This window comes from Pan paniscus, chromosome 19 (genome assembly GCF_029289425.2).
Source record: "Pan paniscus chromosome 19, NHGRI_mPanPan1-v2.0_pri, whole genome shotgun sequence".
Lineage (NCBI taxonomy): Eukaryota > Metazoa > Chordata > Mammalia > Primates > Hominidae > Pan > Pan paniscus.
The window spans coordinates 18,804,015-18,825,465 of NC_073268.2; the positions used below are offsets into that span (position 1 = coordinate 18,804,015).

At 55.9% G+C, this 21,451-nt stretch overlaps 1 protein-coding gene across 7 annotated transcripts in view; it reads left to right on the forward strand.

The window, feature by feature from the left end:
• CRHR1 (corticotropin releasing hormone receptor 1) overlaps positions 1-21,451 on the forward strand; it is a 54,299-nt gene that overhangs the window by 27,888 nt on the left and 4,960 nt on the right. For 3 of the 7 annotated variants that reach the window (XM_003804921.5, XM_008965169.4, XM_008965161.4), the window contains exons 3-10: positions 4,280-4,399; positions 9,155-9,240; positions 17,016-17,122; positions 17,895-18,015; positions 18,224-18,377; positions 18,687-18,747; positions 20,969-21,041; positions 21,283-21,368. In XM_003804921.5, coding sequence (XP_003804969.1) covers positions 4,280-4,399; positions 9,155-9,240; positions 17,016-17,122; positions 17,895-18,015; positions 18,224-18,377; positions 18,687-18,747; positions 20,969-21,041; positions 21,283-21,368 — 808 coding nt within the window. The remainder of the gene's footprint in view (positions 1-4,279; positions 4,400-9,154; positions 9,241-17,015; positions 17,123-17,894; positions 18,016-18,223; positions 18,378-18,686; positions 18,748-20,968; positions 21,042-21,282; positions 21,369-21,451) is intronic. The other 4 variants (XM_003804922.5, XM_034941606.3, XM_008965179.4 and 1 more) reach the window with 3 other exon arrangements.

Consider the following 21,451-nt stretch of genomic DNA (forward strand, 5'->3'; position numbering starts at 1 on the left):
CTGTTATACTGTACTGTTTAGGGAATAATTTCAAGAAAAAAGTCTGTACGTGTTCAGTACACTTTTCCCCAAAACCTATGGATACGGAGAAACAATTGTACTTGTTAAATAAAGAGCAAAGTCACTATTCCTTAATTTACCAGGAGAGGCACTGTGGGACAGGGAGCTGTCAGGAGGCGTTGGCACCTAACAGCACCTCTGCCTTTGTGCAGCTGGCTGGTAAATTGGCTTGGCTATTTGCAAGGTTGGATTACTCTGGTCCAAATTCCTCCTCATCCCAGGACTATGACGGCTGACTAGGAAAATACCTCCACCTGCCAGGAGAGCAGAAGAGGTCAGGCTTTTGTGGCACTGGAACTGGAGGGAGGGGACATTGGCCCAAGAATCAGAAGGTCCTTGAGGTCCTTATAGCCATCAAGCTGAGTGACACAGAAACTGACTTCCTGCCTTCTCCCCTTCCCAGCTAGGGGATGGACACCCTCTCTGTCCCCAGCACCTGTGAAATGATCTTTCTCTCTGCCTCCTTCTCCTGACTTTCCGCCTGCCTCTCTCTATTTCTTCCTTAGTGTCTTCTTCTCCATCTTTTTTCCTCTGTCTCCCCACCTCTCTCCTGGCCCACTTGGCCTCCCACCTCCCTCCCTCTCCACCTGTTTTCTCCTCCTCATTGTAGTCGGGTGGCTTAAATGAGTGGCATGAATTAAGTCGTGCAAAGCGCCTTTCACAGTGCCTGGTTTATATTATAGTAGTGTCCAACAAATGATCCCCCTCAAGTCCTATACACAATTTCCCTTCTGAGGCCTTGTCCCTACGGGGTCCCAGGGACCCCCCACTCTCCTCCTCCCTGGACTCGGTGTCCGCAGGACGCAGGATGGCGATCTGAAATCCTTGTGGGGATTTCAGACACAGAGACACTAAGGCCCAGAGAGGGCAGGACCCCGAGGCGTTATGGGAAGGCACCGAGCCCACAAGGCAGTCCCAGGCCGGGACAGTGGACAGTGCCAACTGGCCAGGAGCGTGGCGCCTGAGGCCCTGTCCTGCTGCCTCCTCCCTGCCCTTGTCCTCTAGGTCCCCTCCCTTCTAACTCCACTCCGCGGCTGAGGCCCTTGTGCCTTTGGCCACGCCCCCCCAACCCCCCCACCCCAAGCCCCTGACCCAGCAGGAGCGCTGACCTTTCACTCGGGGATGGGGGAACTTTGTCTCCTCGCCCCTTTTCATTTGGCTTCTCCTCCCCGTTCTTGCAGCCTCTCTCTCCCTTTCGTCCCGTCTCACACAGACTTTCAATTCCTTCCAGGATTTTCTGGGCTCTTAATGTAAAGGTTGCCACTGATGCTGTGTCACCAGCGCCCCCTCTATGCATCCTTAGGAGCTGCGGGGGCCAGGAGGGAGGGGGAGGCGCGGCGCTGCTGGGGAACTGGAGTCGCAGCTCTATGATCGAGGGGCAGCTGCCCAGATCAGGGCCAGCTGTGCAGCTGTGGGCAGCACCCTGAGCTGGCATCAAAAGATGAGCATTGAAAATCCACTCCCGTCTCAGTATCTTTGGTTACTGATTGTCTTGGAATAAGCCATTTGACCACTTTGGCCTCAGTTTTCTTATCTGTAAAACAAGAGAGAATTAGCACCCATGGTGGCATAGTAGGTGGCTGGGAACCGTACCACAGAGGAGAGGCAAATGGCTTCTGACCTGCCCACCCCTTGAAGGTCTCCACGTCCCTGGCCAGCTGTGGACGGGGTCAGGCCTTTGGTTAGAGCCCTTAGAGCTCCCAGCAGTGGCCGGTGCAAGTCCTCTAGGCCAGAAGGCCTATCCTCAGTGGCTGGCCTCTGCCTCGGCTCTGGCCTCGTCCTCGCTGTGACTGGTGCCCAGTCCTTTCCTGCCCTCCGTGCCTTGCGAAAGCAAGGCGCAACAAGACTGGCCGGGGAAGGGAAGAAGGAAGGGCAGGGGCCACACTGATGGAGAGGGTGTGTTCCGTGTGTTCATTCCAGACGCTGCCACATGGAACATTACATTTGAGCCTAGCTCACTAGATACTGTGGATGAATGAGTGAGGAGTGAATGAGCAAGCTACTGAGGAAGGTACAATGGTGCCATTAAATGAGATGGCATATGTCATGTGTGCCTGGCACACAGTCAGCCCTCAACAAACGCTGCTCCCTTCCTGCTGCCCCCTTAACTGTCCCTCACCCCCTGTGACTGACTCACAATGTAGCGTAATGGAAAGAGCACTAGATTTAGAGTCCAAAATACCTGCCTATGAGTCTTGGTTCTTTCACCCATTGACCCATGACCTTGGAAAAGTCACCTAACTTCCCTGGGCCTCAATTTCTTCATCTGTAAAAAGGAAATAATCACATTGCTAGATGTATGAAGATCAAACGAAATAGATGAAGAGCTTTGAAACAGCAGGGCATGGCCTCTATACGATCCTCCCCTCCCCGCGGCCACATGCCCCCAGCTCTCCCCCCAAGTCCCTGTCCCCGGGCTCAACACTGTCAGCAGGATCCAGGACAGGTTAAAATCCCAGCCTGGCACGCCGTTGCCTCGGATGGCCCTGCTTCCTCACTCCACTGCTTCCACCGCCACTCTGTGATAACATTCACAGAGACTCCGCTGTGGCACAGCACCTGGGCTTGGCCCACTCCAGCCGCCTGGCCCGCAGTCACCTCGTGTCCATTAAGCCCCAATCCAGATTTCTTTCTCTTTCAATTAAGCCACTTGGCCTGAAGGCCTCTGCCCCTTGAGTCCTGATTTGCACAAATGCCCTATGAATAGCTTTGATTAGAAAGAAAAACCAGCATTTGGTACAAGTGCTGCTCGGCACTGCCCTGAGTCCAACAGAGAAAGGGAGCCAATTTAACCCAGTGCTGTTTCCTGAGAGATTGGGGACAAGCTAATTTGGGGAGGAGATGGCAGGCAGCCCCAGCCAGGGCTTGGCAGCTGCTAAGGCCTCGGCCCAGGCCTGAAGAGGCTGCACCCACCCACGCTGGTTCATGGTTCCTGGCCCTCCGTGGCTTGTCTGTCCACTCTTGTGCCAATTCTAGGTTATTAAACTGGGGACACTGGGGCTCAAAAGGACTGGTGTGCCAGCCTCACTCAGAGGGAGGCACTAAAAGGCAGAGAAAGAAGGGGCAGCCTCAGGGGGGTGCCAGGACTGTGCCAGCCCCCACCCTTTGGAGGCCATATCCACCCTCCCCTCCTGAAGTGTCACTGGGCCTCAACTCTGCCCCAACATCCTCTCTCGCGCGCGTGCTCTCTCTCTCTCCTCCAAAAAGCAAATATTTGGAAGGGGACTTTGACATCTTCTTTCTAGTTCAGATGTTTATATCTCTTTGAGTCACAGACCCCTTTGAGAATCTAATGAAAGCCGTGGGCCCATTTCCCCATTAAAATGCATGTATACACCAATATTTTCATTACATTCAGGGTCTCTGCGAACTGTTGAAGTTTCCAGTGGGCTGAGATTAAGAATTTCTGATCTGGTTCAACCACTTGATTTTATTATAGGTGAAGACAAGACACTAAGGCCCAGAGAGGGCAAGTGACTTGCCTATGATCTCACAGCAAATTAGTGGCACAGCCCATTCTGAAGCAGTGGGCCCAGACTCCCAGTTCAGTGTCCTTTCCACTCCCCCAGATGGTGTCTCCCTCCCTTTCCTCTCCATAGCTCACTTCTCCGTCAGTCCTGTCCTAGGGCCCTGCACAGAACAAAGTACACACGACGTATGGTCAGTAAGTGTGGTTAACAGGCCAGCCGGAAGAAGGAACAGGCCAGCCAGAAGGCGGGCCAACTTCATTTAGCTGGTTCTTCCCTGCAGGGCCAGGGTAGATGTGGTTTGATTGCAGAGACGCGAGGGGCTAGATCAGTGGTTGGATGGGTCTGTTCCAGGGTGTTCCTGTGATGTCTCAGAGCTCCAGGCTGTCACCATGCGAGGGACCAAGAGAAGTGTCCTTAGGCTACAGAGCGGGGACCAGAAGCATGCCCAGGCTTCCTCTAAATGCCAGGACCTTAGCTTTTACCACCACCTCCAGCCATCTCTCTTCCTCCTCTGCTCTGGAACCCATGCTGGCTCCCTAGTACCATAGCATCAGATTCAGATTTCTTCCCCTTGTGTCTTCTTTGCATAGGATGAGCTCATTTCTGCACTGGTCATTGTTGTCATCCTGTCGCTAGTTGGTGTGAGTGGGAACGAGTGGGGAGGTGGGCAGAACTCTGGAATGTCCTCTGCCTGCCTGGGGCCTTGGCCGGATATCTTGCTGTGCCTTACCAGCCGTCTCTGCCCCCAGGACTGCAGTGCAACGCATCCGTGGACCTCATTGGCACCTGCTGGCCCCGCAGCCCTGCGGGGCAGCTAGTGGTTCGGCCCTGCCCTGCCTTTTTCTATGGTGTCCGCTACAATACCACAAGTAAGGAAGAAGTGGAGGGTGGACCATCTGCTGGGAGGTGGGACAGGATGGGGAGAGCTTGGAGGTGGGGGAAGTAAGAATGACGATGACAATAACAGTAATACCTCTTGTGGGGATCGCCCCTGTTTTCCAAAGGTCAGCGCTGTATTCTCCCGGGTGCCCTGTGCTCATTACTCGTGATTCTCACAATACCCTTGCAAGACACTATCACGCCTCCTATAACTAAGGCCCCTGGGGCGCAGGGAGGTTAGGGAACTTGCCCCATTGGCAGCTGGTAAGGGGTGAAGCTGGAATTTGCCTCCACGTCTGTCTGGCACTTTCTTCTGCCATTAAACTTCAGGTTAGTCTGTTTGAGCCTACTGTAATACCATGAAGCAGGGCAGGAATCATCAGAGCCCCAGCTGTGTGGATAAGAACCTTGAGTCGAGAGGTTCTGAGGCCTACCCCGGGCCCTCCAGCCAGGAGGCAGGGGACCCAGAGTTTCAGATGCACAGGCACAGGCTCAACTTGCATCCTGGATTTGTAGGTGGAGTGGGGACAGGACGGGGTTGACCCAGGGTCCGTCGGATACTTGATCCTCATGTAAACACCTGGCTCCCCGGAGGCCCGAAACCCCCAGAGCCGGGCTTTGCAGCTCCCTGCTATTCCGCCTGCCACTCTCAGAATTAATTTGCTCTCCCCTGTCAATGAGTCAGGTCCCTGCTTATCAAGAGAGCAACAGCTGTGGGCCAGGAGCCCTAACCTACCTGAGGGGAGGCTGGGGGCCTGATCCCTGCAATTGGGGCCTCCTGTGTGCACCCTTGGGTCCTTGTGGTCTTGAACTCAGAGTCCCAAGAGGGCACGGGGTGAGCCCAGACACCATGTAGTTTACTCCAAGACTCACTGTGTGACCTCCCAGCACATTGTTTCAGCCCCTCATCTGAGGATGGAGAGGGCTGGACGGCTTGGCTTCTAAGATGTCTTCCAGCTCAAAACTCCCAGATTCCTTCTCCTGCCCCTCTTTCCTCTACCAGATGGATTTGGGGGGTTAAGGTTGGGGGCTACAGCAGAGGAGTAGGAAGACCCAGCCAGAAAGTGACTCCCCAGGGAGTGACTTGGGAGGCCAGGGCAGGGCAGGAGGCTGGGGCAGCCAGATCTAGCAGCCTCGTGTGTCTGTACCATGTCCTGGCCATGGGAGGGACTCGGGAGAGGGAGAAGACACACTGGGAGGGGCTTGGGGGCCAAGGGGAGGAAGTGCAGAAAGGAAGAAGGGTCTCTTGGCCAGGTCAGTCCAAGGGGTGCACAGTTGGCCAGCCCTCAATATAGTCAGGCCCATTTTGTAATAAGGAAATTGAGGCACAGAGAGGCTAATAACCTATCGGAGGTCGCAGAGCCTGGAGGCAGGATCACAGCCCAGGGACGATAACTCTCATGATGCTGGGGGCTGAGTCCTTCTGGAGCCCCTAGGAAGGAGGCAGCATCTGCACATCAGAGGAGCTTCCAGGAGGAGGCACCAGTTCCTGTCATGTCCACTTCCAGAGTGATCCTCGTGTCTGGCCCTACCTGCCCCCACTCCCCAGCGCCACTGCCCAGCCTCAGGTTTCAGATCTGAGTTGGTCACTCCTTCACTTGGAATCCACTCTTCTGTGGCCTCCGTGGTCAGGCTGCTGGGTGGGGCCGGCCAGGCTGTCTGTGGTCATGGCCCTGTCGCCTTTTGCAGCCAGCCCTGGCCACCCCCCATGAGTTCCCTCTACTCCTGTTGCAAAGGGTTACTTGACATGCTCCAGATAAACATTTTCAGCCCTCAATGCCTGGGCACACACTTCACTTGCTGGCCCTGCCTGAAGTGGCAGCCAGGAGTCCTAAGTTCTCATTCCAGCTGCATCTGCAGCTGGTTAAGTAGCCCTTGGCACAGACCTTCTGTGGGCCTCAGTTTCTACACCTGCAGAATGGGTGGGAGGATTGAGTGTGGTGCTCTCTAGGCTCCCCCGCGCTTCCCTCTGTGATCCCAGGAAAGGAGCTGGGGTGATGGTCTCTCGACATGGGGTCAGTCTGTGAGGGCAGGGCTGGAAGACCCCTTTCCAGGTGCCTCCAGCGCCAGATGAGGTGGAGCACGCCCGTGCAGTCAGTCACAAGTGGGTACCCAGAGCTGCACCTCATCATTAAGCACTAATTAATCCATTTACTGATGAGTTGCTGCCAGGACTTCTAGGCCTTCTCCCTAATGCCCTCCCTCCTGCTGCATCTGATCTTCAAAGGGATGGGAAGCATTTCCAAAAATATCCATTTTCCCGTGATTCTTCGGGAGGACTGCTCAGCTCAGCAATTAAAGACAAGGAGGTCGCATCCTCCCTGGCAATGGCTCCCTGCTTGTTGGGCCTGCTTTCTTTCGGATCACCTCCTTTCTCCCCATCAAAGCCTGCTCCCTCTGGGTGACCCAGCCTCTGATGGGACTCCTGACTCTCCCCCACATGTCAAGGGGGGCAAGGGTGTTGAGCAAAGGGGCTCCTCCCACAATATCCACCGGTACCCTTTGATGGGGACAAGGGACACGCTCTGAGTCTCACGTAAGGTTATATAAATACAGCTCCAAGACAATAATAATAAAAATAACAGCCAACATCACATGCCAGGTACAGTTCCAAGCACCTTGTGCATGTTAACTAAAAATACTCAACTCTTGATGTAGGAGCCGCTATTCAGATGCTCTCACTTACAGAGGAGGAAGCTGACAGGTTTCGGGATTTGCCCAAGGTCACACAGCTAGTGGAAGGTAGTGCCAGGATTTGACGCTAGGCTGTCTGGGTCCAGGGGCCACGCTCTTAGCACTACTCCATGCTGCCTCTTAACTCAAGAACCACCCCACCCCATCCCACCACCCCCGGGCCCCTTCCAGCCGGATCTCTGTCCCAAAGCCCCTATCCCTGGAGGTATTTCAGAGCAGCCTCTGGTCCCGGGACTTCCCAGCCATGGCAGAGACACTGGGTTCTCCTGGTTCCTCGTCTCACCCTCCCCTCAGACCTCCATGAAAACCCACTGGGTGAGCCTCAGCCCTCCGGTAACTCATCCCTCATTTGGCAATTGGAGAGAATCAGCAGCCTCTTCACCAACTCTGCCCGAGGGCCTGAGGCTCCCTGAGACTGCGGTCCACTGACATGGAAGAGCTTTAAAAATCCATTTAGCCGGATCTCCCACTGGCCAGCTGTAGCTGAGCAGCTCCTCAGCAGGGGGACCAGGGAGGGGAATGGAGGGGAGTAGAGCGAGAGAGGAGAGGCCACATCTACTTTTCAGCCCTGGAGGCCGGGACGGGCTCCCTATCATCACCTTCTTGTCCTGATGCTGCCAGCAGAGGCAGCTCCCAGGCTGGATGGTCCCTTGGGGATCAGCCAGTCCAGCCGCTCCTTTTATAAATGAGAAGGGGTCCCCAGAGGTCAGTCATGCAGCACGGCAGCAGCTCAGCTGGTCCCAGGGCCCCAGCCTCTAGATCCTCACAGGGTTCTGCCCCATGGGGCTCCAGACTCGAGGACTGGGACTCCGGCAGCTTTCCCAGCCCTCTTCCAGCCCCAAGGGCCACTGGGAGCCACAGGAAGGCCTACAGTGAGGGAGGCTCCAGGGGAGATACTCAGGGCTTCATTTCTCTGCCAGGCAGTTCTGCCTGAAGTCAGAGCCAGAATTAACTCAAGGAAGCATGTTTAGAGCTACTGATGCCAGAGCCGGGTACAGGGTGGGGTGGGGTGACCTCTGCCAGCAGAGAAGATGAGATGGAATTTAGAACTCACGCTGTCCCTTCCCAGCTAGGTTTTAGGACCCTGGAGCTCAAGCCTGGTAGGCACGAAGGAGGGTAAGGGGAACACGTTGGGCAGCTCTGCCCATCCCAGGGCCCTAAAGCCAGGCATCAGTTCAGCTCCCAGGGCCCCTCCCCATCTCCTTAGAAGGTGACAGGTTCTGGGCCACAGTCCAGGCCGGTGGCTGCACAAACCTCCATATGTCCCTGGGCCACTCTCCGCCTTCTTCCTTGAGTGACATGGGCCAGGCTAGGAGCAGCTGTGACAGACCTGAGTGATGACATCTCCCCACACACGCCTGTCACCTGTCATTTTCTGTCCAAGAGACCTCCATCATGGATGTTCCCCCCACCCACAGACCACGACCTTCCAACACAGGCCCGCTATGGGGAAGTGCCACCATGGGACCTTCCCCAAGATCTGCCCCATGAACTCTGAGCCCCCATGTGCAGCACAGCCAGTGAGGACCTCCCACGGCAGCCTCTGTGAGATGGCTCTACCACAAGAAGCCCTGTCGTGCCACCTGCCACGCAAGCTGTCACCACATACCCTTCCACCGTGTCATGCCCAGCCTCGTGAAAATTGACTCATGAGGTCTCACCATTTTTTTGCTGTCTTGCAAGACCCCTGAAAAGGAGGTTTCTTAGAAGAGCACCTACCTGTCATCTGCCACCACATAATGACTTGCAAAGGAACAGCCCAGGGAGCTGGTCAAGCCTGTCCACGGGCCAGTCCTGTGGGCATGATCATGCCAGCTTGAGTGGGCAGAGCCGGGGGAGCCACCAACCCCTGCTGGAGGCCAATGGGCAGAAAGAGGCAGGAAGATGGGGGTGGTAAGGAAGCCCCTTTCCCCAGCTTCACTACACAACCCCCAGCCAGCAGGTGCCTGTACTGGCCATCTACAGATCCATCTACGCATCCATCTGGGCCAGGATGGTCAGGCAGGGGCCGGGGCTGCCCCGCCATCACTGCCTCTCTCTTCCTTTTCCAGACAATGGCTACCGGGAGTGCCTGGCCAATGGCAGCTGGGCCGCCCGCGTGAATTACTCCGAGTGCCAGGAGATCCTCAATGAGGAGGTGAGGCTGAGCCGAACAAGGCTGCCCATATGGAGGGGGGTCCAGGGTCCCCAGCAGAGTTTTGTGCCTGCTACTTGGAGTCAGGGAGCCAGAGGCTGATGTCAAGGCCCTGCTCTAGTGAAGCTGACTGGGGAGCTGGAGCTGTCAACTTGGAAATGGCCCATGAGCAGGCGCCCTCGAGGGCAGGCTGGACCAATGGGGCACTGGGCAGGCTCTGATGGTGATGAGATGGGTCCTTGTTCCTTCCTTCCTTCTCCCTGTGCTCATCGGGCAGCCGCTTGCACTGGGCATGGGACTGTCCTGGGGGTGCAAAGGGAGACCAGACTCGGTCACAGGAGTCCCACCCTTTTCCACCACACATGCCTGAGAGATACATCCAGTTCCAGCCACAGGGCTGTATGGGAACCAGGGACGGGATGGAGGTAGCAATGCAGTTTGAAAAAGCCCTTGGAAAGCCTTTTAAAATGTTAAATGTTTTTGAGCAGATATTGCTTACACAGAACTCAGAAGGTACAAATGGGAATACAATGTCCCCTCCCACCCCGTCCCCAGCCACTGGATTCCCTCCCAGAGGCAACCATTTTGCCAATTTCATAAGTGTCCTTCCAGAGACATTCTCCGTATACACGAGTAATTTTGTATACGTATTCTTTTTTGTTTTTACCTGAATGTTGCATGTTATACACACTGTCTACACCTTGCTTTTTTCATATAATCATCTATCTTAGAGATGGTTCCATATCAGTACATAAAGAGCATCTTCATTCTTTTTGCATTTGCATAATATCACAAAATGTACCATAATTTATTTAAACCAGTCTTTATTCTCAGTCTTTAGTTATTACAAACGGTGCTGCAATGAATAATCTTTGAAGGGTGATATTTGGCAGAGGCACAAATATATCTATCCTGGAGCTGCTGCTGCCCTTGGTCTCTCCCACCCTGTCTCCTTTTCCACCCGATGCTTTCTCCCTTGGTGCTGAGGAAGACGGGGGTCAAAGGGCAGAAGGGGGGACACCCCAGGCTGTCTGAGGGCCAGGGATTCTGATTGTGGAAGAGAGAGACTGACCTAAGCAGTCCCAAGAATCCCGTCGCCTAAAGATCAGAGCTGGAAGGGACCGTGGAGACTCTCCTTCCCATCTTGAGGTTCCCAGACTTGCCTGGTTATAAGAATCGTCCAGAGGCAGATCTCCTGAGGTCAGGAGTTCAAGACCAGCCTGTCCAACATGGTGAAACCCCATCTCTACTAAAAATACAAAATTAGCCGGATGTGGTGGGATTACACCTGTAATCCCAGCTACACGGGAGGCTGAGGCAGGAGAATCGCTTGAAACCAGGAGGCGGAGGTTGCAGTGAGCCGAGATTGTGCCATTGCACTCCAGCCTGGGCAAAAAGAGCGAAATTCCATTAAAAAAAAAAAGTGGGGCCAAGTGCGGTGGCTCACGCCTGTAATCCCAGCACTTTGGGAGGACGAGGCGGGCAGATCACGAGGTCAGGAGATCGAGACCATCCTGGCCAACATGGTGAAACCTCATCTCTGCTAAAAATACAAAAATTAGCTGAGCATGGTGGCGCATCCCTGTAATCGCAGCTACTCAGGAGGCTGAGGCAGGAGAATCACTTGAACCAGGGAGGCGGAGCTTGCAGTGAGCCCAGATCGCGCCACAGCACTCCAGCCTGGCGACAAAGCAAGACTCTGTCTCAAAAAAAAAAAAAAAAAAAAGGAATCTCCCAGAGCACTTGTCCAAATACAGGTCCCAGGGCCACACCCAACACCTAAGAAATCACACTGTCCAAGGAGGACCTGGGAATCTGTGTCTTTCATGAGTGCCCCAGGGGAGCCTTCTGATGGGGCAAAAGTGAGAAACTCTAATCTAGTGCAACCCGTTCACATTACAGATGGGGAGACTGGGGCCCAGCAAAGGGGAATGATTCACACAAGGTCACGTGGCTCTGGGACATTCCTTTTTTTTTTTTTTTTTTTTGAGACAGAGTCTTCCTCTGTCGCCAGGCTGGAGTGCTGTGGCGCGATGTCGGCTCATTGCAACCTCCACCTCCCTGGTTCAAGTGATTCTCCTGCCTCAGCCTCCTGAGTAGCTGCGATTACAGGAATGCACCACCATGCTGGGCTAATTTTTGTATTTTTGGCAGTTAAGTCAGAGCCCGGAACCCAGGGCTTTGGAGCCCAGGCTCTGGAACACAGGCTCTGCAGCCCAGGCTCTGCTTTGCCCACTGCCAGGTATCTGGCGTGAAACAAAGTTAACGGAGAAAGAATCACTTTCCTTCACCTGTAGCTCCCACCCCGGCCTGGCAAGCTTTGGTTAGCCCCACCCCTGGCTTCCTGGCCTCAAGTCACTGAGCTAATGCGGGGCTCTGCTGTCTCCTTCCGGAAGCTGCAGCTAGGTCAATGCCTAGCTTAAAAGACTCATGAGTTCTTCCACGGTGCTGCTCTGGCAGGGCGAGGGGCTGCCTGGCATCTCAGATCCCACAGGCCAGACCTTTGGGTGGCACTCAAGGCTGGGGTGGGTTGGTCAGGCTCCCTGATGATCTGATCTGAGCAGGGAAAGCCCTCAGCTTGCTAAGCCCCCACACAGAGAGCCCACCTGGGAAGTCCTGGGATTGGGAGGAGGGCTCCTCCTGGACTGGGGGAAGGAGGTGGGGTTCCAGGTTAGGAGACTTAGTTGGGCCAGAGGAGATGGCCTTGGCCTTGGCTGGTGGGGTGGGAGTGGGCAAGACCGTTCAGGGATGTGGGGAGCCCGTAGCCTGGCACACAGTAGAGGAGGTGGGAGGAAAGGAAACAGGGCTGGTGCTCAGAAGAGCGGGTCAGTGCTGTCAGTGACTCAGGACCACACGCCATTGCAGAGAGGGATGGTGTCCAGGAGGCACAGCTAAGCCACGAGGTCAGGCTGCAGGCCGCACTGTCTGTCCCAGCTTCACGCCCTGCACTCAACCCTCCTGAGGGTCAGCGCGGGGTCTTCATGGTTCACCTGTCTCTCCTGCTCTAATGTAAGCCCCTTCTTTTCAGTTGGCTGATGGGGACACTTGGCAGCCCCCATTTTCCCCAGCACCCTTCAAAGGCCTAAGGGCAGTAGGTTAGCCACCCTCAGCCTGCCCTGCAACACCCACCCCTGCCAGGACAGGGGTCTCTCCCTCTGTCCACCAGCAGCGTTAGGACAAGGAAGAGGATCGGGAGCCTGGTTTCATCAGCCCCGTCTTTGCATTGCAGTGGGAATAGCACGGACCTTAGGGTTTGGGTTTCAACGGGAACCTGCTGCATGACCTTGAGGAGGCAACTTAACCTCACCAAGTTCCCAAAAATGGTGGCCAGGAATTCAGATCTCTGCCTTCTGGGGATGGAAGGGTGGTGTTGGCCTGTCTTGGCCTATGGGAGACGTTCCATTCACCTGCCGCCCCCTGTCTCTCATCTCCCCTGTGAGGTCAGGGGAGGTTGTAGTGTACACCTGGGGGAGTGACCGGCCCCACCCCCCAGCCCATCCGTGCCTGGCTCTGCCATCTCTTTCCTCTGCAGCCCCTGCTGGCCTGGTGCCTAGCACTCTGGGTAATCGATTAGTTTAATTAGTGAAAATGCCATTCCCTTCTGCCAGCCCCCAGCCTCGCCAGACCCCTCCCAGAACTGCAGAGGAAAGTATCCAATTAATTGAGTGGTAGGTTTCTCAGCTCTGGGCCTGGGCTAAGCCCTAATTAAGCTCCAGCGCCCTGGGGTATCGCAGATAATGGATTCGCAGAAGTCTGCCTGTGAAATGGGACTTGCGAGGGCACCTCAAGGCCAGGCAACCCAGGAGATCTGCCCGCAGCCAGCACCACCAGGGGACAGGCCCCCAACTGTTGCATGCATGGCTGGCCGGGGGATGGCACTGAGCCCCCAGCACCACCCCCTACACCTGCTGCCTGTATCAGCACCCTCTCCTCCCCCCACCACCTCCCGCTACTACTGTTCACTCCCTTCCCCACTGTCCAACCTTCCCCCACCCGCCCAACACTTGCACACACTCTATCCCCTTTCCCCACGTTCTGCTGCGCACAGGAGCCTGGGCCTCAGGCACAGCCTGGGAGAGCACACCGTGGTGGGACATGAAACGGATTCTGGGTGTCTGGGTTTGTGGACCAAGGTTCACTGCTCACCTTGTGGGGAGAGGTGAGTGGTGGTTGGACCAGGGCTTCTGAACTGCAAAGGTGCTTTTTCCTAAAACCAAGCTCCGATTCCATGGGCCTGGCGTAGGGCATACATTCCACTTTCCTCAAGATCTCTGCGTGCTCCTCTGTGTGCTGTTGCTGGGCCAGGGGCCACCCTTTGAGGATCGAGGGGCTGGAGTGAGTGCCCACTGCAGGGTAAGAGGAGTAGCTCTGGAAGCCTCGGTGGAGAGGACGTGCCAGAATGGAGTGGGCACCAGTGGGGAGCTTGGAAGGGAGGTCTCATTGCCACCAACCCAGAGAGGCATCAGGACGGATCTGGCACTGCGGCGCCTGGGACGAGGTGGTGTCCTGTAGAGAGTCCAGTCAGAGTCAGCCGGGCACAAATTGCTTATTCAATTCAGATCACTGAGGGTACAGCGGAGTGGCCTCTGCCAAGTACCACGCTGTGCCACCCTCCTTAGGGCGGGGTGCCTGCTGGTCTTAGGTCTCCAGACTGGATGGAGATGGAGTGCTGGTCAGGGCCCCAGGGGTAGCTGTGCCCATTTGTCCTTCGGACATCCCAGCTGCTTTGCTGTTATCGTGGCCGTCGGTCGGGGTGTCACTGGCTGTCCCTGGGGGTGCTGCTGACTCTCCTCTCCAGGTATCACTGGCCACCTCTCAGGGTGTTCCTGGGTGCCTCTTAAGGCCTTGCTGTCTCTCTAAATAATGCTGGCCAGAACTCTGGTTGTTATTGGAAATGTCACAGTGTCACTGGCTTCTGTCTGGGTGTCGCAGGATGTATTTGTCTCAGGGTATCAGCAGCCATCCCTCAGGCTGTCTCTCCAGCTGTCTTCTCAGGTTGCATGATGCTGATGTGGCCTATGAGAGACAGGGCTTGAACCCGGCCCAGGCCCGACTGCTCAGGGAGGCACACTGAGACTTTGTCCCCCGGGAATGGTTTGGCCTGATTCTCCCTCAGGCTCTTGGAGGAAAGCCCTCTTGGGCGCTATTGTCCCAGCAGGAGGTCCTCCTAGGCTCCTGGGCCCAAAGTGGCGTGAGACCACCCCAGAGAGTGCCTCTGCTTTCAATTCCTGCTTGTCCCCCAAGAAATGTCACAGAGGGCCGGACACGGTGGCTCACGCCTGTAATCCCAGCACTTTGGGAGGCTGAGACAGGTGGATTGCCTGAGCTCAGGAGTTCGAGACCAGCCTGGGCAACATGGCAAAACCCCATCTCTACCAAAAAATACAAAATATTAGCTGGGCATGGTGGTGCATGCCTGTGATCCCAGCTACTCGGGAGGCTGAGGCAGGAGAATCACTTGAACCCAGGAAGCAGAGGCTGCAGTGAGCTGAGATCCTGCCACTGCACCACTCCAGACTGGGCGACAGAGTGAGACTCCATCCCTCCCCCACCCAAAAAAAGAAATGTCCCTGGGAAACAGGGAAAAGAGGGATTTTAAAGCCAGGCAGACCCAGGTTCCAGATACCGGCTGCGTGGCGTGGCCAATTATTCAGTCTCTTCTACGGAAAGAAATGGGATGAGAGGAGCAGTCTCCAAGGGCAGCTGTGGGAAAGAAAAGCAGTAGCGTCTGCAGAGCTCCTGGCACAGTGCTCAGCATACAGCAGGTGCTTAACAGATAACTCCTCCCCACTCCAACCCCAAGGGCCCGGTACGGCCTGACTCGGGAGTGAGGCAGGGGCCCTGGAAGGCAGCACTGAAGGGTCTCCCTGCACACTGCGCTCCTCCCGCCCAGCCTGGGCCTGTGAACAAGGCCGGGGTGTTGTGTCATGCTCGGCTCCACACATGTTGTCATTACCCAGGGGCTTCTCAGCATGGATTTGTGGAAAATTTAATAAAAGGATATTAAATACCAGCTCCAGACAGCCTGTGATGTGTGCATATCTTCCAGAGCCTCTGGATTGGGGCATCTGCCGCCAGGCGCTCAGAGACCCTCCCCACTTGCACGGGTGATAGGTACCCTCTCCTCACTCCCCTCTCTGTCTCTCTCTCTCCTGCCTTCATTTACACCTCCCTGGATCCCAGTCCTTTGGAGGCTGGAGTTGCTAATGTAATTACCTGCCATGTTCCAGAAAGCCTCTGCCTGGAAACCAGCTCCAAGAACAGAGCTTCTGTAGCAGCCTCTGGAGAGGTTCCCCAATGAGGGTGCTCCTTCAGAAGGGCCTTGGTGGCCGGGTGGAACTGGGCATAGGGTCTTGGCTTCTCCTGGGATGCCTGCTGGATAGGGCTGGACTTGATCTCTGGTTTCAAGTGGGTTCTGTAATTCCAACAGGAAGGCCTATGGAGTAGCTCCTTGGTGGCCAGTAGCTCCTTGGTGGCTCTGAGAAGATGATGAGGGCCGTTGTGAGCTCACTGCTTCTCAGCACTTGCATGTCACCCGCCTTTGTGCCTCATGATCATTCAGCCCCACCCTAGAGCCTAGAAACGGGGAGGAAGGGAGGTGCTGCCAGGGACCCCTCCCTTCTCAAAGTCACCTGCTTTTCAACACCCGTCTTTCCTTCCTTCACTCACACACTGCTTTGGAGTTTGACTGTGTGTCAAGCTCTTGGTTTCTAGGCCCTGCTTCTTGGGACCTATAAAAGTGTGGATGGGGGCTGTGCTCTTGGGCAGGAGTCTGCAGAGAGCTGGGCATGGGGACTGACCAGTCCCCTATTATGGGCTGGGGACCTGTTTGCAGCCTTCGTATCTTGCCAATCTACATGTGCAGGCAAGAGGTGGTTTTGGAGTTGCGCGACCTCCAGCGCGTCAGCATAACCTCTGTGCTGTTTTCCTACAAAATAAAGCCCAGATGCCCTTCCGGCTCCCCTCACGGGGTTGCCCTGATGGTTTAAGACGATAACAGATATGAAAATCCTCTGTAAACAGGAAGGCTTCACCACTCTTGGAACTCAAGATTGCTGTAAAGAGGAGGGCAGTGACCTCCATCAGTATATTAAATTCATTAAGAAATAAACCCAGGGAATGTGTTACAGTCCTGGGAGAGGATCCTGCTCACTCTGCACAGATCCCCTTGGGCCAGGGATGGGGAAGGCCCCGGAAAGTGAGTTATGGAGCCTAAGGAGACTTTTCTGTGGTTTCTGCTGATTCTGTGGATGCCAGAGCCCAGCAGCTGCCCGGCCCCTCCTCGCTCACAGGAGCAGGCGGCATTGCAGCAGGAGGGATTTAGGGGTGGCTGAGAAGGTGGTGACTCAGTTCAGAAATGGGTGGAGAAGAGAAATCCCAGGAGTTTGGTGTCTCTGCAGCTGAGAGGTCCACCTGGTGTTCTGACTGGGTGGCAGCATGGGTAGATGCGAGTGTGAGGGCGCACCTGTGAGCCGGCCACATGTGCTTGTGCATGCAGGGGCGGGGGGTCCATGTGGAGCGGGGAATCCCACGTGATGTGGAGATTCAGTTCGACACAACACGGAGCAGTGAACACAGCATGGGATTCAGGGACAGGCAGAGCCTCAAACTGGACGGCATTGCTCTGCAGCGAGGCCTGACCCTCAGCAGATGCTCAGGAAGGGGGAGTGGCCCTTGAGATCATGACCCACTCCATCCCAGCCACCCCTAGGCGATGTCCTCACAGAGCAGCTCCCATCCAGCAGAAGGCTCACCTCTGCCCCTCTCTCCTGCTCCAGAAAAAAAGCAAGGTGCACTACCATGTCGCAGTCATCATCAACTACCTGGGCCACTGTATCTCCCTGGTGGCCCTCCTGGTGGCCTTTGTCCTCTTTCTGCGGCTCAGGTGAGAAGACCCCAGCACTGCCTCCTCCTGTCCCCAGGCCCTAGAGCAGAAGCAGGGTGTAAAAGTGAGAGGAGCAGCTCTAGGTTGGGGTGGGGGTTGCTGGGAGAGGGTGGCAGGTGCTGGCTTATCTGAGAGTCTCAGGTCTCTGGGAACCTCTGGCAGAGCCGCTCTGCCCTCTCCCCAGTAGCTGCTGGAATGGTGGGGAGGGACAAAACTTGTCTTATGTCACCCATACCCAGGCCAGGCTGCACCCATTGGGGTGACCAGGCAGATGGAGCCCTGGAGGTGGGGGCTCCATGAAGTGGTGCCCCATTTCAGGTTCGAAGGTACCTGGGCCCCAGCACTACCGCCAAGGATGCAGGTGGCAGAGCCGGGGATGGGGATGGTTGGGATCAGGAGCCGAGCATCAGGGCTGGAGGCTGGGAGCAGGGCTGACCCCTGTGACTGTCCATCCTGGAATGGCAGGGAGTAGAAGGCACCCCCAGGGGAAGCGGGCATCGCCAGGAATCCAGCTGCCCTGGTCCATGGAGCACAGGCTCCATGGAGTGCCAGGCTCTGCCTGGGGCTTATGTCTGGGTGGGCTGCAGGCAGGAAGGGCTTCATGGGGCATTAGGAGAGCCTGGCTGTCACCTCCCTGTGTGACTTGGCCAGTCAGCCCCACCCTGTGCCTCAGTTTCCTCATCTACACATCTGGGCTGGGGTGATGTAGGTGGCCTACCCCTCATCCTCTCTCTCCTATCGCTCCCATCATCCACCCGCCCTGCTGCACCAGGAGCATCCGGTGCCTGCGAAACATCATCCACTGGAACCTCATCTCTGCCTTCATCCTGCGCAATGCCACCTGGTTCGTGGTCCAGCTAACCATGAGCCCCGAGGTCCACCAGAGCAACGTGGTACGTCCTGGCAGGGGAGCGGGGAGCAGGTCAGGCCAAGCCCAGGTCAGAGGAGGGGCCCAGGTGGGCCTGCCCTGCAGAGGAGGAGCCCACAGAACAGGAGTGGGATCCCAGGGTGTGCCCTGTCCTGCCCTGGGGAGGCCCAGGCCCAGGGTTTGGTGCCTCCCCTGCCCCCCATCATCATCTCTGGTTGGGGGTGGGGTGGCAGGGCTGGTGCAGGTTGGTGACAGCCGCCTACAACTACTTCCATGTGACCAACTTCTTCTGGATGTTCGGCGAGGGCTGCTACCTGCACACAGCCATCGTGCTCACCTACTCCACCGACCGGCTGCGCAAGTGGATGTTCATCTGCATTGGCTGGGGTGAGCTGGGCAGCCACCTCCGCAGCCTGGGCAGTGGCGGCCGCCGGGCTGCCCTCTCCTCCAGACTCAGGCCAGCGGGCTGGGGGGCCTGAGGGATGGAGGTCGGGTTGGGGCGGTAAGGTGTGCACGATAGCCCTCTGCTCCTCTTGGGGGTGGGCGGCAGTAGAAGCACCTTGAAGGAGGTGTGTGAGTTTGAGATCCACCCTGGGTAACCCCAGACCCCCTGGAGCCTGGGCTGCGCTGGGGTTCTCCAGGCCCACATCCTCCAGCCCCCGCTGAGGGCTCTGTGACAGCCCATCTCTCCCCCAGGTGTGCCCTTCCCCATCATTGTGGCCTGGGCCATTGGGAAGCTGTACTACGACAATGAGAAGTAAGTCATCTCCTTTCCCTTCCTGACCCCAAGGTTTAGGCACCCAGCCCAGCTTGGTGACACTCCCCACGGGCATTGGCCATGCTGGCTTTTTCCCCTCAGGACCATGGTTTCTGCATCTATAAAGGGAGAGATCTGGGGGCTGGACTCATTCGGAGGGTCCCTGCCTGTGCTCTGCCTGGGTGGGGCTGGACAAGCAGGACCCAGCCTCCTTTATCTGTCTTGAGCTTACACAGGAAGCAGCCTGGAGCCAGACTGCCCAGGTTCAGAATCGTGGCTCCATCTTTAAATAGCTGTGTGACCTTGGACAGATTACTGCAGTGTGCCTCAGTTTCCTCATCTGTAAAATGGACATGCTACTGCCTCAAAGGGCTGTTGTGGGGTGATATGAGTCCATCTATATTAAGCATTTACAATAGTTCCTGGCACATAGAGTAAATGCTATATAAATGTGTTCTATTAATATTAAGACATCTTAATAAAAGAGTCTATGAATTTAATAGAAGTGGACCTAGATGATCTCAGAGGCTTCTTCCAGCTCTGAAGTTCTTTGGTTCCTTATGAAATGGACTCAGATGTTTCCAATCGTGCCTGGAAACTTGATTTCTGCTGCAGTGGAGCTCAACTTTGGCTCACATTAGAATCACCTGGAATGCTTGGAAAAGTACCAATGCCCAGGCTTCACCCTCAGAGAATCAGGTGTAATTGGTCTGGGGTGTGGCCTGGCACCCAGAATTCTTGAAAACTGCCCAGGTGATTCTAATGTGCAGCTCAGATTGAGAACCACTGAGAGAGAGGGGGGCAGAAAAGGTGGACATGGATGGCAGGGGAGCCCCAGGACCTTCTTTGCCAAACATGTGTTCCCGGGAACCTATCTGACTGACGGACCTGGCGTCCAAGTGGCCTCCACCACAGTGACAAGCCCTCTCCTCCCCCATGGAGGGGAGGGGGCCTGCACGGCTTCATTGGGCTGAAAGAGGAGCCTGGAAGATTATCTTGCGTGTTTATGAGGTTGACTCCCTCCTGACTCCCTCCTGACTCAGGCTGGCTGAGGCCTTGGGAAGCCGAGGCAGGCGGATCACTTGAGGTCAGGAGTTTGAGACCAGCCTGGCCAACATGGTGAAACCCCGTATCTACTAAAAAATATATATATATATATACAAAAATTAGCTGGGTGTGGTGGTGCGCACCTGTAGTCCAGCTACTCGGGAAGGCTGAGGCAGGAGAATCTCTTGAACCCAGGAGGCAGAGGTTGCAGTGAGCCAAGATCGTGCCACTGCACTCCAGCCTGGGCAACAGAGTGAGACTCCATGAGTCTCAAAAAACAAAGCAAAACAAAAACTGTTTGGGCTAAAGGAGAAAGTGAGTCTGAGCGGCTCTGAAGCTCCACCTGGTGGTAAGAATTCAACACTGCAACAGAGAGGATCTGGGTGTGAGAAACCAGAAACGAACTTGCAGACCAGAGGCCCGAGGACTGGACCCGGCCCTCAGAAGCTGTGTGTGGCCAGCATGGTGTTTTCTGAAAACTCGATTTTGTAGGCAACCTTTAAAAAATCCAAAGGTTTCATTTACAAATCTCAATTTCTGGCTTATGAGATCTAGCCACTGGGGGTCTTCATACCCACGAGGACATAAGGGCTTCCAGTTTGTCTGGTCCCCACCCACTCCCCAGGCCTCCCTGGAGCTTGCTGGAGGGACACTCGGGAAAATGCAAAGCAATTACCTCCTGCAGCAGGTAGAACCTGTGCAAGTATTCCTCTCAAGGTTGTTCAGGCTGTGACTGGACAGATTCAGGCTGAGATTGCGAACTGCTGGGTGCCCACTGGGTGACAGGTGTGGTGCCACTCCCACCAGCAGCCCCCCAGAGGGCATGCTGGGCCTCAGCCACTGCCAGGGGACTGTGAGGAGGAGCCGAGGATGCAGCCTCGTGTTGGGCCCATGCCCGTTCCCAGCCACTCAGTCTTTCCCACTGTCTACCTCCTGCCCCGGTGCTTGCTTCCAACTTTGCATCTCATCACAGAGGATGCTGTCCGTTCTGCAGATGGGACAATTGAGGCATGGCAGTGGGATCAAGTGACTTGACCTTCTGCCAGGGTTGGAATTGGGACATCTACCTCTTGGCCTCCAGCCCCAGTCCTGTCCTGGCCAAGCACTGTCCCTCCCCATGCCATCGAGGTGGACGCAGATGACCCTTCCTCCCCTTTCCTCTGTGGCCTTCTAGGTGCTGGTTTGGCAAAAGGCCTGGGGTGTACACCGACTACATCTACCAGGGCCCCATGATCCTGGTCCTGCTGGTAAGAACCTGGGTAGGGGCAGGAGACAGGGCCCAGTGGGGAGGGGCAATCAGTGCCAACCGTGGACAGAAAGGACCCCTCTACCTAGAGGTGGGGGCCACCCAAAGAGGGGGCATGGGTCAGAGATGTGCAGGTGCTCATGAGGAGGAGGGAGAACAGCAGGAGCACTGAGGCCAGAGCTGAGAAGCCTGGGTCCCCAGCCTCTTGCACACTCCGGCCCGCTGGTGTGCTCAAATTGCAGATCAATTTCATCTTCCTTTTCAACATCGTCCGCATCCTCATGACCAAGCTCCGGGCATCCACCACGTCTGAGACCATTCAGTACAGGTAACCGGGTACCACCTTCCTCAGGCCTCCCCCTGATGAAACCCCTGCTCCCCATGCCTCTCACGTGCCAGAGACCTGCCACT